We start from the raw sequence: 18,455 nt of genomic DNA on the forward strand, positions 1-18,455 counted from the left end.
CAGCGGTGGGAACCATGGAAGTTATGGAGGCGGCTCCCCCACCCAAGAAGTGGCTGAAATGCTTCCATGGTTCCTGCCGCTGCTGCTGCTGTTATTGGAGACGGTGCTGGCGAGAGAGGGATAGCTGCAGCTCGGCCTGGGCGCTTGAATGCAGGAACGGGCTGCGCACCGGGACTTTTGCAAACTTGCAGGGCTCGAGGCTGGAGCACCAAGGGTAGCAGCAGTAGAGATGCTCGCCGGCTCTTCTCACATCCACCCAGCTGCTTGGGATTAAACCAAAACGTAGCGCGTGGCGCTCCCAGGTACCTACCTGTTGTTTTTTTTCCTGTTGTTACGGGGACGGGGAAATAGTGGGAGTGACTCAGACACTGTTGTTGGAGACGGTGCTGGCGAGAGAGGCGCCAGCACTGGTGGGAACCGCGGAAGCTACGGAGGCCTGAGAAGCAGCTGAAACGCTGCCAGACATCCATGCTGACGCTGCCCGTCTGCTGACCTGGGTAAAGGGGGGGTAAGGGAGACCTCCATGCTCCACCATGGTGTTAGGAGCGGCTGATGGTGAGGTGTAGCTGCCCGCGGGACGCTCCTAATGGCAAGTTCCACCAACCTTCCCCCCCAATTTCGCATGTTTTAAACTAGGCCTAAATTTGGGGGGAGGGGCTTAATTTCATTTTATGCCTCGAAAACATGCTGGGTCTTCCTATTGGGGGGCCGTATTGTTGGAGAAACATGGTAACAAATACATTAAAATGTGCATTAATCTAATGGTGTGGTCTAAACTAACATAGACAATGGTTATTTGGGAATTAGATCACAGCATTGCACTGATATTTGTTTTATGGTTTCTGTTGGGTATCGTAGGTGTGTCTGATTGATTTAATAGTAGAAATAAGATTAGGAAAATACAGAGATTCTGTCTTTCGATACAGGTAGTCCTCTACTTGCAACAGTTTGTTTAGTGACTGTTCAAAATTATGAAAAAAGTGACTTTTTACCACACCACCATTGTAGCATCCCGTGGTCATGTGATCAAAATTCAGATGCTTGTCATCTGGCCTGTATGTATGATGGTGGGCAGTGTCCTGGGGTCATGTGACTGCCTTTTGTGAGCTTCTGACAAGCAGTCAGTGGGGAAACCAGATTTACTTAACAATGGTGTTGCTAACAACTATAGTGATTCCCTTAAAACTGGCAAGAAAGGTCGTAAAATGGGGCAAAATTGTCCTGCTTAGCAACGGATATTTTGGGCTCAACTAAGTCAAAGACTACCTGCACTGCCTCCTAAGGGCAAGGATAGCAATATAACCGTCTCCTAATATTTTCCATTCTGAAGAGTGGTAAATGGGTTGTGAAGGAACCTGAGAAATAAATTAACACGAGTCTTGACACATTCGAGGCAGGCAGCACTTACTAATGCTTAAAAATAACTATTATGTGAGAGGGATCATTTCACTTCTATCTGCAACCTTCCACTAAACTCAACCAATGTTTACATTTCTATTTTATTACGGATCGAATTGCCTACCTACCTTTTTAGTTTTAAAATGTTCACGTTGTCTCCTTACTCCCCTTTTATAACTCAGTGGAACTTAATTTCTGAACATATGTATGCCACTTTTGATTCAGGAACGTAGGTCCCAGATACCTTTCAACATACTACGACCCACTACTATACCTTATTCCAATTTTATACTGAATCAACCTTGAAAGTAACGCAGGGGGCAGGATTAGACCGCTGATTATTGGTACGACAGCTCGAATTATAGGATGCCGTTTAAAAATACTCCGCCTGCCTCACAATTATAGGGATGAAAGGATGCAGCGTCTCTCGATCCGCCGCGACAAGCGGGCGATAGGGAGGCAGCAAACAGAAACCACATACGAAAGGAGGGGAACGCTGGTCACCGGCGCGCATGCTCAGAAAGGATCCGATCGCCCCATTGAAGGTGGGCGAGCGGAATCCTCTTCCGCTGGGTGTGGCTACCTAGTAGGGTTCGGAGTGAGTTGTGCCGATTCTGCGGCTGGTGAGTTGGGAATTGGTTCTTCACAGACCAAGGTACAGAAGGGGATCCAAGGCGACGTCTGGACTTCGTCGGGGCCTGGCAGCCATGTCGCTATTGTCCCAGCTAAAGCCTGTCTTTTGGGTCTATTTTATGGGCTTCCGCGTAATCCTGGAGCAGCTGTTTCGACGCCTCCGTCCGCGCTCCCTTTCCCAAGCAGGTTAGTAGGTTGCGGAACTGGGGCGAGCGTCAACGATTCTTATCAACGGCGTCGTTTTGTTTATCTGCATGAGTTGGGCTTTTACTGGGTGAAGAAAAGTGCAGGGGACAAGGATTCATAAACAAGAAACTAGAAATGGCAGTGGAAGCTTCCTATTTCTTAGTTTTTGTGCTGGAAGAGTTGGGAGAAGGTGGCACGCACGTAAAAAAGATCGTTTAAAGTTACTCCCATTAGGATCAATCCTAGCAAACTAGAAAATGAAAATGCTGTAATATAAAAGATTTAAGTCGGAAGATTACTTCCCTGCTAATGCAGATAGGATTGAACCTGTGGTTTCATTTTGATGGCAATATTTTGCACTAAAACAATATTTAAATTTTGCACTAAAACTTTGCAAATAAAACGCCACTTAAAATAGTTTAAATAAGACACACCAGAATTGCTTTTGATCTATACAAGTGCAATTGATGTAATTGTCTTTGTTTAGACTACAGTATTCTGTGGTTGAGATCAGTAATTTTACCCATCCACAATATAGTTTAAGCTGGTTTACATCTGGTCACCTTCTACCGAATAATAAAGCTTAACTCTTTTGCTTTTGTTTTTTTTCTAGGTTGTCATAATCTATTCAGTGTAAGCTTTTTTTTTGAACTTCTTTTGCACCCTAGAGTTTCAGGATTTTAAAAAAATCTGTAGGTAAATGATTTGTAGCCGCCTTGCTTAGAGAAAGTGTATACTGGATAGACAGATAAACCAGATTGTGTTATTTTTACAGACACTCTACACTGATTTTTTAGATTTCATTTAAATTAACATGTAGACTCCAGATTCCACCAAGTTAGGTTGAGTGAAATGTGTTGATTTTGGTGTAGTATATCACTGATCGTCTGGCCAGGGGTGTGAAATTCAAGACCTGTGGGGTGCTTAGATCTGGCCTGGAAACAGCGAAGGACCAGTCCTCAGGAGCCCGTTTTCTCTGGCAGAATGCTCGGGCCACCACAAGTACCCCTGACATGAGTGACATTGAGCTGGCCATGCCTCCCTGGCCCTCCTGAGGTCAAACACAACCCTAATGGGGCCCTCAATAAAATTGAGTTTGACAACCCTGGTCTAGGGCATACCTGAATATTTTTTCACTTTCATTAAAAAGTGTTTTGGTAATATATTTATGTTGCATTTAATCTAAATATGTAATGTTTAACATTTTAATTTCAACATATAGTTTAGAAATCTTTATGAGACCTATCCTTATTTTATCTTGAAAGCATAATTATCTTAGTATATAGAGAAGATAAACTGAGAACAAATTTTGATACGGTTGTTTTGTAATCCCTGGGTCTATGGTGTATGAATTTACTGAATGCCATGATTTGTCTCTTCACTGGATTTGAAACTAAAAACAAATTGGATCTATTCAGGCTATAGAATTTTGTTGAAGGCAAGCACCTGTGCCTTATGTAATTATACTGGCTTAATTACGCTTTACCAGGAAATTTTAAAAACTACTTCTCTGTCCTTTTCCATTTTTCAAAGTTGGGCATTAAGATGGACAACATTACTCCTCTTGATTCCAAATCATTGACAACAATAAAAGATTTGCTAAGAAAGGATTAAAACTTTTACAATTGAGAAAAAAACAAAACTGTAGCACCTCTTTGTCTCTGAGGTGAGGAAGGAGGAAACTCACCTGATGTGGGAAAGGAACAAATAAAATCACCCTTTTTCAATAGTTCTATCCATGTGTCTTCACTGTCTCTTATTGCTTAGGTAGCTGATCAGATCAAATGCTAATGTTCATTTTTCACCCTTCTTTCTGAAAGTGCAATATTCTTTTCTAAAACTTCATAGATGAAAGGCTATAATTTGATAGAATTAAAATTATAAATATAAGTTATCCTTTGGGCCCTTAATATCCATATGCTTTACAACGCGCATTTATTATTACTGTAATATTAGTTATCTGTCAGGTAAATTTTGTCAACAGAAATGCTACTGACAGCTATTGTTTGGAAATGCTGGATTGGTTCCAATTTATCAAGTAGTTTATGAACTGCCAGCTGTGATGCTGGTTATAACTTCTAAAAAAGCAAACTAAAACATCTGTTTTCCTCTTTTGATTCATATATCAGAGCAGAATTTGTAATTACAAATACACAGGAAGAATTTTAATAATAGCAATGCCCTCCTTATTAGGTACAGATGTGTCATTTAGGAGAAGTCTTTAAAGATGACAGTGAGAATGAATCTCTTGAGCTAGAAAAACTAAATAGTGCAGTTTTTCCTTTCTCTTGAGCTATATTTTTGGACAGTGTAAATGAGAGATAAAGTAACTTGCATACTTAAGAAGTCTGGGCATTTGTGCAAAATGATATTTGCCATTTTCAGTAACAAAGACTGAGTACAAACAATCTTACATATTTACATGTGTGTGTGTATGTATGTGTGTGTCATATATACTTTTCTTTGTACACAACAACTCATTAAATTTTACAAACCATTGATTTTAATTGTATAGCAATAGCACTTATATACCGCTTCATAATGTTTACAGCCTTTTCTAAGCGGTTTACAGAGTCAGGATATTACTGCTAACAATCTGGGCCCTCATTTTATTGGCCTCAGAAGGATGGGAGGCTGAGTCAACCTTGAGTGGATCAGAACTGAACTCCTGGAGTGAGCAATGAGTTAACCTGTAGTACTGCATTCTAACCATTGCACCACCTCTGCTGTTTTTGTGGTGTATGCTTCTGTATGCTAATTATTGAGAGACATATAAACCTTTATGGAAAATGCACAGTTACTAGTTATGCAAATGATACCCAAAACGAATGAGCTACCCAAAACTAATTAGAGAATTTAGATCAATACATACACACTTTGCATTATAGGTAGTCCTTGACTTACAACAGTTCATTTAGGAACCGTTTGGTTACAATAGCACTGAAAAAAGTGACTTATGACCATTTTTCACACTTATGACTGTTGCACCATTCCCATGGTCACTTGATTTACATTCAGGTGCTTGACAACTGGTTCATGTTTATGACAGTTGCAGTGTCCTGGAGTTATGTGACCATCTTTTGCGACCTGACAAGCAGAGTCAATGGGAAAGCCATATACATTTAACAACTATGTCATTAATTTAACAACTGCAGTGACTCACTTAGCAAATGTGGCAAGAAAATTTTTAAAATAAGTCATAAAAGTCATAAAATGAGCTACAGAATTCATTTAATAAATTTCTCACTTAGCAACATAAATTCTGGGTAAAGTTGTGGTTGTAAATTGAGGACTAACTGTACAATTTATTTCAGATGAATTTATTACAGTTTAAAATAAAGGCTAAACATGACTTTTAGAAATTTCTTAGGATATGCTATGAAAATAATAAAAGTGGTTTCTAATTATGATACTCAATTTGTTTTCAATTATTAAATATAGCTTTTAGCTCCTCAGATCTTAGATTTTGTAGTAGTTTACCCTTTTGACTATAACCAGATCCAGTCCAGTTTGGCTTTTTTGATCACCTATCACTGGTTGAATGCACCCCATCTCCCATGATGTTAATTTGGGATATAGTGCTGCAAAAAAAATTTATGGGGAGAACTGTGTGACCATTTAGAGGAATTTTTAAATTTTCTGTTTAAACTTCTTGCTTGTAGAATTTTAACCATTTTGCTTGTTCATATGAGCATTAAATAAAACAAACAGTTCAAACTACTACTAGTCACAGGGAGTAGTTCACACATTTGGACATATTGAGGCAACTTTGTAGAACTGAATTTCTGAAAGCATCCCAATTAATAACAGCACAACTCATATTTCTAATAAACTTCTCAGTAACACAAGGCATTGTTTTGAGTTAGATTCTAGATGAACTTTCAACAAATGGTCTTCCGAATTCTGTTCATTAAAATGCTGCTAGTGTGTCTGTTACATTTGTTAATGCTGTGAAATATCAAAAAATATAATAGAGCTATTCAAGCATATTCATAATAATACATCCATGCTTATGGCAATTGGAAAGTTTCAAAAAGGGAAAAATTTCACAAATTCTCAGTTTTTCAAAAGCTTCCTTGCTCACTGCCTTAAGCAGTACTATGTGTTTCGGACCTCAATATTCACTAACCATGGTGAGTATTTCTTATGGTCAGTGTGATCAGTCCCTAATACATTCTTATTCATGGTACAGGGGGAAAAGGCAGCTATTTCTGGAGTTATCCTCTGTAGAAGTTTTCTGACACTTGAACCTGGAAAGCAAACTATTCTTTCTGGTATGCAGAGATTGCATCAGGGATGAGAATTTATTCAGTGTTGAAAGGACTGGATAACATTTTATTGTATCCTTGGATGCAAAAGCTTGTTGTAATGACCTGTTCTCTGCATATTTAAATTAAACATATGCAATCGAGGCTATGACACTTGTTCTATTTATAATACTGTGCATGTAATCTACCCAAAATTGCCTTGAGGTAAGACAGGCGGCTATAAATTTTATAAATAAAATAAAAAAAAATGTTAGCACATACTTGCCCAGAGGACAGTTAAGTTTGGTCCAATGTTTTGTCGTGAAATCTGACTGCGACTTGCAAAACATGTAGAAGTAGTATTGTGTGCATTCAGTTTCCAAAGAGGAACATTCCAATATTGTTATTAATAAGGTAGGTTTTCTGTATTTATTGAAGCATTAATTTGTACAGTTGAAACCAGTCTTTTCTCATATTGTGTTAATCTGCCTTTATCAGGTGCTCATTAATGAGTGAACATTCAAAAGGGGTTGGGCCAGTGGCTGAGAAGCAATGGAGAATAAAACTTTGGAAAGTTCCCCATCAGACCTAAAGTTAGTGGCCCATCCAAGAGCAAAGAGTAAAGTATGGAAGTACTTTGGCTTTGACACCAATGCAGAGGGATGTATATTACAATGGAAAAAGATCTACTGCCGCATTTGCATGGCACAGATTGCCTATTCAGGAAATACATCCAACCTCTCTTACCATCTTGAAAAGAATCACCCAGATGAATTTTGTGAATTTGTGAAAAGCAACACTGAGCAAATGAGAGAGGCTTTTGCAACTGCATTTTCAAAACTGAAGCCTGAATCATCTCAGCAGGTTGTTCAGGACAACTTAATTATGAAAACAAATCACAATTATGAGAATAAAAAGCATCAAGAGCTGACCTCAGCAGTGATTAGTTTAATCTGTGAAGGATTACATCCCCCATCTATTGTTGATGAACCCACATTTAAGAGTCTCTTAAGAACAGCTGACCCCAGATATGAACTTCCTTGCAGAAAGTACTTCTGCACAAAAGGAATTCCTGAAAAATACATTGCTGTTAGAGAGATTGTGTTAAAAGAATTGACAGACAATCCATGGTGTGGCATATCAACTGATATGTGGAGAAGTTATAGTCAGAATAGATCCTATGTGACATTGTCTGTTCATTTTCTTAGTACTGGTTCTTCTGGCAGCTTGGCTATTAATTCTCGTTGCCTAAAAACATTTGAAGTGCCAGAGGAAAACACTGCAGAGACAATTACAAGAGTCTTGTATGAGATATTCATTGAGTGGGAAATTAATACCAAAGTTTTTGGGGCTACCACGGACAACGGGAAAGACATAGTGAAAGCTTGCTCTCTTTTGGACATTTCAGTACAGATGCCATGCTTAGGTCAGACTTTCAATGCAGGTATACAGCAAGCTTTTCAGCTTCCTAAATTGAGTAGTGTCCTATCTAGATGTCGAAAACTGGTGGAATATTTTCAGCAGTCTGCAGTAGCCATGTACATGTTGAGTGAGAAGCAGCAACAGCAGAATAGTTCGCATTGCATGCTTGTGAGTGATCGTGTTTCCTGGTGGGGCAGCACACTTGCCATGCTGCAATGTCTTAAAGAGCAACAGTTTGTCATTGCTGCAGTACTTGTGGAAGATAGCAATAATCACCACCTGATGCTGGAAGCTAATGAATGGAATACAGTTGAAGGGCTGGTGGATTTGCTTCAGCCATTCAAGCAGGTAGCTGAGATGATATCTACTTCCAAGTACCCAAGAATAAGCATGGTGAAACCTCTTCTTCACATGCTTTTAAATACAACTTTAAGTATAAAAGAAAATGACTTAAAAGAAATAAGCATGGCAAAAGAGGTGATTGCCAAGGAACTGTCAGCAACATACCAGCATAATCCTGAGATAGATACGTTTCTCAATGTTGCAACTTTCTTAGATCCAAGATACAAGAAATTGCCTTTTCTTTCGACATTTGAAAAACAACAGGTTGAGAACAGAGTGTTGGAGGAAGCAAAAAGTATCCTGGAAAAAATAAAAGATAATACTTCGAGGCCTGAAGAAGAATTGTTTGCAGTGTCAGAAGAGCCACCAGTGAAAAAAGGGGCAATTGCTTCTACGCCTCCTCCTACTAGTGCTATCAATAATATGCTTGCAGAAATATTTTGCCAGAAAGGGGGTGTTGAAGATCAAGAGGAATGGCATGCTCAGATTATTGAGGAACTGAGTAATTTCAAGTCACAGAAAGTCCTTGGGCTCAGTGAAGATCCACTCAAGTGGTGGTCTGATAGACTTACTTTGTTTCCTGTTTTGCCAAAGGTGCTTCAGAAATACTGGTGCATTGTAGCTACAAGGATCTTTCCAGAACGTCTTTTTAGTTCTTCAGCCAATGTTGTTAGTGCTAAAAGAAATCGGCTAGCCCCAGCTCACGTAGATGAGCAAGTTTTTCTGTATGAGAACACTCATAGTGGATCTGAAGCCGAACCTGATGAAGAGGATGAAGGAGAGTGGGGATTGGAACAGGATCATGTGATTAATTCAAGTAATACAGCAAACGGGAGCAGCAGTTCTTTAAATATGTGTGATAATGGCTTCATGTAGAAGCAATAGACTTTCAGACAAAAGCTAATGGTCTTAAATTGCCAAATTGAAAAAAAAACAACTCTTAAAAATGTACATATTGAACAACTTCAACATGGTAGGTTTTGTATGTGGAATATGTGAGTCTAAGTGTGTGGATCATGGTTGTGATTTATGATTCAAGAATACAAACTGCTGGCACAATAGTTGTAAGTATAGAGTTAGGTAAAGCTACAGATATATTTTATCATTGGTTTAAGATTTAGAAATAGGATGTATAAATAGTCATTTATAAACATTTGGTTAGTCACCTGCTAAACAATCCTTTTAAACAATATTTTCAGTAAACTTAACTTAAGGACAACATGCAAAGTGTTTTTGATGTAGGTTTTTTATTTTTAAAAGTTTTGATTTAAGTGTTCACACATTTAAATATTTAAAGCTTTTTGAAGGTCAAATTTTCAGAGATGAATTATGTGAAGGATCTAATGTTTAATAGATTCATGTGTTATTTCTGACAACCAGATTATTTATTTGTTGTTAATTGTCCTGAAATAGAAGAGTTAGGTTAGGATTTTTATTTTTATTTATTTATAGTGAAATCTTGGCACATGTACTGGGTATGCCATGCTACAATGCAGCTGTAGGAACCTGTAGACCAGGAGTCCTCAAACTTGGCAACTTTAAGACTTGTGGACTTCAACTCCCAGAATTCTCCAGCCAGCATAGCTAGAGAATTCTGGGAGTTGAAGTCCACAAGTCTTAAGGTTGCCAAGTTTGAAGACCTCTGCTGTAGACTTTCAGATGTAGCTGAATTTTAATATTCTTTTCAGGAGCTCCATATTGTGTTTGTGGTAAAGAATAATGATGGAACAATGTTGTTATCTGTACTATAAACTGAATTGTAACCTTTCCAAGATTAATATAATGGCAAGAAATATTAAGGTTGCTCTATCAGCAAACGAATATGAAGTTGAATTATATCATCATACTGTTACAAGTCATTAGTTTTGTATCTTGTACTAGCCATATGCAAACCTTAGAAGGAGTACCTTTTTCATTTGTACCTTCAAGAAAACTTCTTTATATAAAGTGTCATCATGTTTCTAAGCACCATACCAGATGTATCACATTGACATAGTGGATTTGCTAATTTATTCCATAAATTCTAAACTTTTGTTACATTTGTGCCAAATGGTAATAGTTCTTATTATGTCATACCTGACATGAAATTTACCAGCTTCTACTACTAGCTTCTAGTTCAATATCATAGCATCTCCTGTCATTCAAACATGGTATATTTTTTGTTTTTAAGTGTTAAAATTAATGTTCTAGACATTTGTAGAGTGCTTCAGACATCTGTTCTAAGCAATGGGTGTATTGCTGGAGTGGTTGCCTTCATACGTGAGAATTACCAAGCTGTGGAAGGATAGACTTAGAAAATCTTTTTGAAATGGGGTGTTGGTACTTACCTGTTACGTCCGTTCTCTTTGAGCTGCGAAGAGCATCCAGTAGTGGGAGGTGCTTCAGTCTCTGCATTCATAGGCTGAGCTTAATTTTGAGAAACGCTCCTCCTCCTCCACGTGTCTCCTCCACAGCGTTCCCCAGTTTTGTGAAGACGAAAGGAAAAAAATTGTGCTCTCATCCTAACTATCTAATAGTTCCTTGCCGAAACAAGACCCCACCAGACGGTGAAATTTGGGTGGGGCTGGATGCTCTTCGCAGCTCAAAGAGAACGGGCATATCAGGTAAGTACCAACGCCCCTTCTCCTCAGAGCTGCTCAGAGCATCCAGTAGTGGGACATACCAAAGCTGGGCCTGTCCTACGGGAGGGGCTCCATCTGGTCTGAAACCACCTCGGGGTCTCTAAAAACCCTCTGTAGAACCCTTCTACCAAAGGAAGCCTCAGCTGAGGCAGACACGTCGATTTTATAGTGCCTGATAAAGGGTGACGGGGATGCCCACGTCGCCGCCTGGCAGATTTCGGTTATTGGTGCCTGAGTGGCCCAAGCTGCCGAAGTCGCCGCACTCCTGGTGGAATGAGCAGTGATACCTCTGGGTACCTGCAAGGCCTGCGACTGATATGACCTAGCAATTGCCGCCCTTATCCAACGGCCTATGGTGGACGGTGACACTTTGTGACCCTGCGTCTTGGGTTGAAAAGAAAGAAACAAGGCCTCTGATTTTCTGAAAGGCTCTGTGCGTTTGATGTAAATTCGCAGAGCGTGTCTCACATCCAATGTGTGCCATTGTCTTTCCCTTTCCTGTGATGGCTTGGGACAAAAATTTGGAAGGATAAGTTCCTGTGCTCTATGGAAAACCAAATTGACTTTGGGCAAAAAGGTGGGATCAGGCTGGAGAACCACCCGATCAGTATGAAATACACAGAGGTCTCTTCTAATGGATAAGGCTGCAATTTCCGATATCCTACGGGCGGATGTAATGGCTACAAGAAAGACTACCTTGTATGTTAGAAACTGGAGGGATGACTCCCTTAAGGGCTCGAAAGGGGGTTTAGTGAGTGAGATAAGGACTCTGTTAAGGTCCCAGGTTGGGTACCGGTGTAGAGTTGGAAGGTGTAAATTGGTGGCTCCTCTAAGAAAGGCCCGAATACGGGGGTGATGAGAGAGGGAATCAACTCCCTCACAGGAGATAACCGTTGTTAAGACTGCTACCTGTCGTTTTAATGTATTAGGAGACAGCCCCTTACTGAGTCCCTCCTGCAGGAAGTCTAAAATTTGGGCAACGGAAGGAGAAACAGGGTTAATTTGGAACTTGTCACACCATTTACAAAAAATGGACCATGTGGCGTTGTAGATTCGTATAGTTGAGGGCCGTCTGGCTGCTTGTATAGTGTCAGTGACCCTGCTAGATAGGTTTTCCCTCTTCAGGCGGTCCCGCTCAATCTCCAGACGGTTAATTGGAGCCATTGGGGGTCCGGATGGAGGAGGGGTCCCTGGGACAGGGAGACCCTGTCTGATGGGATCCTCCAGGGCGGGGCCATTGAGAGACTGCGGAGGTCTGCAAACCATGGCCGTCTGGGCCAGTAAGGTGTTATGAGAAGTAGCTCCGCTTTCTCGTGAAGCAACTTCTGGATGACCCTGGGCACCAGCGCTAGAGGGGAAATGCGTACAGTAGCCCCGTGGGCCAAGGGCAACGTAATGCGTTGTGATTCTCTGCCCCTTGGGATGGGTACCTTGAGAAGAATCTCGGGAGTTGGGCATTGAGGGTGGAGGCAAACAGGTCCACTACCGGTTGCCTGAAGATTGATGCCGCCTCTTTGAACAGGGATGGGTGGAGACGCCATTTCGACTGGTCTATGGTAGCCCTGCTTAACCAGTCTGCTTGGGTGTTTGATAATCCCGAGATGTGTTCTGCCGTGATGGAAAGGAGATTGGTCTCTGCCCAATGGCAGAGGCGCTCGGCCTCCCTCATTAATCGGATTGATTGTGTGCCCCCCTGTTTGTTTATGTGGGCTTTGGCTGTCACATTGTGAGGATGAGTATATGATGGCCGCGTACCTGAGGGAGGAAGCTGCGAAGGGCCAGGTGCACGGTGTGAAGTTCCAGCCAGTTTATGTTGCATGATGGGAAGGCCTAATGGCTATGTGTAAGTATCCAGCCACTTTATGTTGCATGATTGTTCTGTTGCTGACCATCTGCCCTGTGATGTGAATGACTGAACGTGGGCACCCCATCCGAATAGACTGGTGTCTGTGATGACAGTAAGTCTTTGGGGCTCCTTGAGGGGGCAGCCCTTGTTGATGGATGGTTTGCCCCACCAAAGGAGGGACGTGAGGACCTTTGGAGGTACCCTGACCGCATGTTTTGAGTTGCTTCTGCCTGATCTCTGGTACGGAAGCAGGAACCACTGGAAGGATCTGGTGTGTAGACGGGCCCAGGGAATAATGGAAATACATGAAATCATCTTTCCCAGTAATTTTGACAATTCTAGTAGGGAAACCCTCCTAAGATGCCTGATCGTTCTGACAGATTTTTGTATACTGAGTAGTCTATCCGAAGATAGAAAAACCTTCTCTTCCAATGTGTCAATCACTGTCCCCAGATGGGTTATTCTGGTGGATGGGGACAATTGGCTCTTCTTCCAATTGATAAGAAAACCATGCTCCTGGAGAGCGGCTAGGGTAACGGGTAACCTGTGTGTCCCTCGCTGCTTGATGTTTAGAACAGGATAATATGAGGATGTCGTCCAGATAGCACTGAAGGCGCACAGGGAGGGTTCTGAGATGGGCCGCTAGCGCTGCTAGGACCTTGGTAAAGGTTCTGGGGGCGGAGGCTAGTCCAAAGGGAAGCGCCACGTATTGGAAGTGATGATTATTATAGCAGAACCATAGAAATTTGTGATGGGAAGGCCTAATGGCTATGTGTAAGTATACCTCTGTCAGGTCTATGGAGGTTAGCCAGTCCCCTTGTCTAGTTCCCAATAGAATGGATTGCAATGTGTGCATTTTAAACTTGTGATATACCAGATAGCGGTTGAGTCACTTTAAATCCAGTATCGCTCTCCACCCCCCCGAATGTTTTGGGACTACGAACAAATGGGAGTAAAAACCCCGCCCCCGTTGAGCCTGAGGGACAGGTTGAATGGCTTTTATGTTAACTAGGTGTTGGATAGCGGAATCCATGAGGTTACGCTTAGTCCAGTCCCTGGAAAGAGGACATGACATAAAGAAATCGGGGGGGGGGGGACTGGAACTCAAGGGCAAGACCGAACCTAATAGTGTCCCTGACCCAGGCGTCGGAAGTAGAGGAGTCCCACTGGCTGGCGAAAGATTTAAGACGCCCGCCAATGGGAATGGAGTCGCTTGGTCTATCTGGTGCGCCGGAAGGGCCGGCTACCTGTTCCCCGAAAGGGCCTTTTGTAATTACTGCCCCTTCTGTTTCTCAGCTGAATCGGCACGGTCTTGGGGTTGACCCAACCCGAAGGCTGGGGGCCTTTGGTACCGAGGGGAGAAGGGAGTCTGGTAAAAGGGCCGAAAGGGTCCTCTCCGAAAGGGCTGTGAAGCTCTGGATTCTGACCTCCAAGTAAGGGAGGGGAGAAACTTCTTCTTATTGCGACCCTCCACCAGTAAAGGGTCCAAAGACGGTCCAAAAAATTTGTTTCCCACAATGGGAGCGGAAGCCAATTTGACCTTGTTCTTAAGATCTGCCTGCCAATGTCTCAGCCAGAGCAGGCGGCGGGCTGTGACGTGAGATGTGATTGCTCTGGTGGAGAATTTAACTGTGTGATAGGTGGCATCGGCCGAGAACTCTGCAGCGGCCGTGAGCTTAGCGATGTCCTGATGTGCTCTGACATTGGATGCGGGAACGTGTTGTCTGAGCTGGCGGAGCCAGCGAATGGATGAACGAGTGAAGAAAGAGGCGGCCGTGGCTGATCTGATTGCCCAGGAATCCGATTGGTGTGCCCGGCGCAAGGCCAGCTCGGCCCGCTTCTCCTCCAGCTTCAGGGTCCCCAGAGCGTCAATCAGGGTTGAGGAGGAGGCTAGGCCCACTATGGGCTCATCAACCTCCGGGGTAGTCAGTAAATTAGAAAATTCGGAGTCCAAACTGAATTTTTTTTTATCATGGCCAGACGGGGCAGGGGGCGCCGCTGCAGAGGCCAACTGTTTAACCACCAGATCAGAAAAAATGGGGGGAGTTGGGATAACCTCAGCCTCTACCACGGGCTGTTTAAAGATAGAGTCCTCTGGGCCCTCTGGGACAGGAGGAGTGAGATCAGAGGGTGACTGTGTGTTTAGGGCCGAAATGTTCTTGGCCTTGAATAGAAGGGACTTAAATAATTGTGGCCTGAATAGTCCCACAAAAGCGGGCTGGTCGGGGGTGAGACCCTCATCCTCGGACATCTCCCCTTCCAATGGATCCACCTCTGAAAGGGGTTCGCTGTACTGTATGGACCCCAAGTCAAATTCCTCCTCTTCCCTGATTAGATCTAGGTCTAGGTCCCCTTCCTCCTCCTCCCTTACTGCAGAGGGGACCTCCCCCTGCAGGTGTACCTGTCCATGGAGCTGTTCCGATCTGGGTAAGGATCTTACGGATTGAGACTTGTGCTCCGCGACTGCCATGTGGTGACCAGGCCTGGCTATTTGCTGGAGTCCGGCCGCGATCCCTTGGCGGATAGCCAACTCCATCCAGGATCGTAATTTCTCTGGGACTTCTATGAGTGAGTCCTCTTGGCGGAGGCCAGCAGCAGTAGGCGTGAAGGTGGCTTCAGGAGCCCTTCTAGCCGGAGTTCCAGGAATCAGAGCCTGGTGACCATGAGAGGGCGAGCTGCGCCTGGATAGGGAGGGAAAATCTAGAGGAGGGGGGGTGAGCAGAGGTAGAGGGAGTGGAGGGCGGGAGGACTGGAGGCCCTGCAGGAGCCTCTTTAGACCGTCTGTCAATCTCCTTCTCCAGGGCCTTGTGGCGCCTCAGGGCATCCCTCGGGAGGCTTTGGAAGTCTCCTTAGCCTGTCTGCGCGAGTGATGGGTCTTAGATTTTGCCTTCAGAGAGGGTCCTCTGGAGGTGTTACCCGCTGCCATTTCAATGAGTAATATGAGTACTGCAGAATAAGTTATGAATCAAGTTGATGGCAGTTGGCGCGCCCAGGGACCGATCTGTAGAAAAAACCGGGTGCCCTGATAATTATTTCACTTCCCCCTGTTCCTGTCTTTTTTTTTTTTAAAAAAAATTTGATTAAATGTTTATTGCTCTTGAGCAGTGGTCCCCAACCTTTTTTGTGCCAGGGACCGGTTTCACGCAGAAACACTTTTCCAAGGACCGGTTAGGGTTTTTTATTTATTTATTTTTAATTAATTAATTAATTTTTTTTATTTTTTTTATTTACTATTACACTATAATATCAACTCACCAAAATGTAGAATCAGTGGGAGCTCTGGGCTTGTTTTCCTGTAACTAGACAGTCCCATCTGGGGGTGATGGGAGACAGTGACACTCGAATTGTACTCCTTATATCCAGTCTACTCCGTAGTCTTGTTTTTGTTGCTGTCAATGCAGAAAACCCCGCCTCACAAAGATAAGAGGTTGAAAATGGAAGCAGGACTTTCAGTGCTTTTGTGGCAATGTCAGGATGTTCTGCTTTGACTTTACTCCAGAATGCAAATAGATTTGAGGTTGTTTGAAACATGGATTTAAGGCCACCATCATTTGCAACTTCAACTAGCTGTTCCTCTTCTTGTAGGGTTAAAGTTGATTCCCCTGGCTTGTTCACAAATGGGTTCCGGATCCATTCCTTCCCCAGCCTGGGGTCTTTTGCGATGGGGAAGTAATGCTTAAACTCTTTTGAAAGCTGCAACCGGTGATCATGCACTAACTGGGTGAATGAAGGTCCAAACTCAGTTTCTTCCATAATCCCTACTACTATGTGAAACATGTCAAATACCCCTGCGTTCACTCTATGTTTCCATATCTGCAGTTTGCCTTTGAATGCTGCAACCTTATCTGCCAACTTGAAAACGGTTGTCATTTTCCCCTGAAGTGAGAGATTGAGTTCATTGAGCAGGTTAAAAATGTCACACAGGTAAGCAAGTTTCAAGATCCAATCAGAGTCACTGAAGTATGCTGCCAGTAGTGACTGTTTTTCCAAGAAAAATCTCTGCAGTGACTCTCTTAACTCAAAAACTCTTGCCAGCGATTTACCTCTTGAAAGCCATCTCACTTCTGTGTACAAGAGAAGGCGTCTATGTTCTGCATTCATCTCTTCACAGAGCTGTTCGAACAGACGTGAATTCAGGGCATGTACTTTTATGTGGTTAATAATTTTTACCACAGCTTGCAAAACGCTGTTAAGCTCAGGTGGCATTTTTCGGCTTGCCAGCATTTCCCTATGGATGACACAGTATGTAGACTCACATTCAGAGGCAACCTCCTTGATCCGCGTTGTCAGACCTGAAAGCCGCCCAGTCATCGCAGCCGCTCCGTCCGTGCATACACCGACACAGTGCGACCAATTAAGCCTCCCAGATATGTACTCATTCAAGGACATGAATAACTCTGCAGCTGTGGTGTTAGTTGGCAGAAATAGTGCACATAGCAAATCCTCATGTACATCCTCCTGAAAAATGTATCTCACAAAAACGAGCAATACTGCTTTGTTGTCAACATCTGTAGATTCATCCACCAGAATCGCGTACCATGGTGACTCATTAATCCTCTCAAGTAACTGTGCCTCGATGTCCTCTGCTATTTCATTAATTCTTCTTGTTGCGGTGCTCGCCGAAAGGGGGATGCTTTCAACCTTTTTCACTGCAGCCTCTCCGAAAAATTCACCGCAAATGTCCTTTGTAGCAGGCAAAATCAATTCTTCCCCAATAGTAAAGGGCTTCTTAGCTTTAGCAATGCGGTCCGCGACCAGGAATGATGCTTTTAGCACAGACAAATTTGTTGAAGTAGTGGCCTTGAATAATTGTTTCTGTCCTTCATTTTCCTGTTTTTTTCTTTCAAAATATTCTAAGGGCTTTTCTTTCAATGCTGGGTGCTTTGTCTCCAGGTGGCGGCGCAGTTTTGATAGTTTCATGCCTTCATTAGCAAGTCTTTCACCGCATAATATACAGAGTGGGTGGGGGGCTTGTGAATCACCTGTTGCGATGAACCCGTAACTCAGGTAGGAATCTTGGTATTTTCTTTTAAATGCCACTTTCTTTTTGCAGGCAGTCTGTGACCCTTCTGCTGTCTCATCGTTGTCTCGTTTACCCTTTCCAAAAAAACTCTCCAGTGAACTCTGTTTCTGGCTCATTTTGCGATGGCTAGCTTGCTAGATGAGATTAGCCAGATGAGAGCGAGAGGTGTAGAGTTGTAATTGCAGGAATGTTCTTATCCTATGGCAAACCAATGGGGAAAATGAATCTTCCAGTGGCAATAACATAGACTTAACCCTAACCCTAACCCTAACTAGAGATAATTAATTGTATTAATTACTATGCTAAACAGTAATGAAAGTTAAGCAGAAACCAAAGTTAATCAATGTTGGAGGATTACTAAAAATGTGTATAAATGCAAGACTAGACTCCAATAAAGTCATCATGATTCAGTTGATCATGATCAAACAAAAATATATGTTTGGCAACATATATGTTTTCTCCAAAAGCGTTTTGTAAGGTAGTAATCTGCAATTCAGGTTTTACATTTAGGATGGGTTTGATCTCCCATATGGTCTTCAGCTTTCCACAATCTCAACAATTGTAAGGTGTGTGGGGAATTCAGAGAGTCCAAGTCCACACATTTTAAAGATTTGTCTTATATATATAGTAGGGATTGCACTAAACATATGTAAATGCAAAGAAACCCTTTGCCTATCCAGTGTTTTCAATTCCAGCAATTGTAAGATTATGTGCACTTCAACTCCCAAAATTACCCA

General features: G+C 42.6%; 2 protein-coding genes across 3 annotated transcripts in view; both read left to right on the forward strand.

The window, feature by feature from the left end:
• Positions 1 to 18,455, forward strand: part of DHRSX (dehydrogenase/reductase X-linked) — a 147,944-nt gene that overhangs the window by 23,111 nt on the left and 106,378 nt on the right. The window contains exon 1 of one of the 2 annotated variants that reach the window (XM_087967077.1): positions 1,967 to 2,217. The exons of the other annotated variant lie outside the window; for it this stretch is intronic. Coding sequence (XP_087823203.1) covers positions 2,106 to 2,217 — 112 coding nt within the window. The 5' untranslated portion in view covers positions 1,967 to 2,105. Of the gene's footprint in view, positions 1 to 1,966; positions 2,218 to 18,455 lie in introns of those variants that run through there. 2 annotated transcript variants of the gene reach the window in all.
• On the forward strand, positions 1,967 to 10,265 carry ZBED1 (zinc finger BED-type containing 1). The gene is made up of 2 exons (XM_087967076.1): positions 1,967 to 2,217; positions 6,963 to 10,265. Exon 2 carries the CDS (start codon positions 7,017 to 7,019, stop codon positions 9,102 to 9,104), a length of 2,088 nt encoding a protein of 695 aa, XP_087823202.1. The 5' UTR covers positions 1,967 to 2,217; positions 6,963 to 7,016; the 3' UTR covers positions 9,105 to 10,265.

Source organism: Notechis scutatus, chromosome 5 (genome assembly GCF_049901735.1).
Source record: "Notechis scutatus isolate UNSWTSFEM ecotype Mainland chromosome 5, rNotScu1.2, whole genome shotgun sequence".
Taxonomy (NCBI): Eukaryota; Metazoa; Chordata; class Lepidosauria; order Squamata; family Elapidae; genus Notechis; species Notechis scutatus.

Coding starts and splice junctions, on each gene's coding strand:
- ZBED1 (XM_087967076.1), top strand. CDS start 7,017: ATGGAGAATAAAACTTTGGAAAGTTCCCCATCAGACCTAAAGTTAGTG.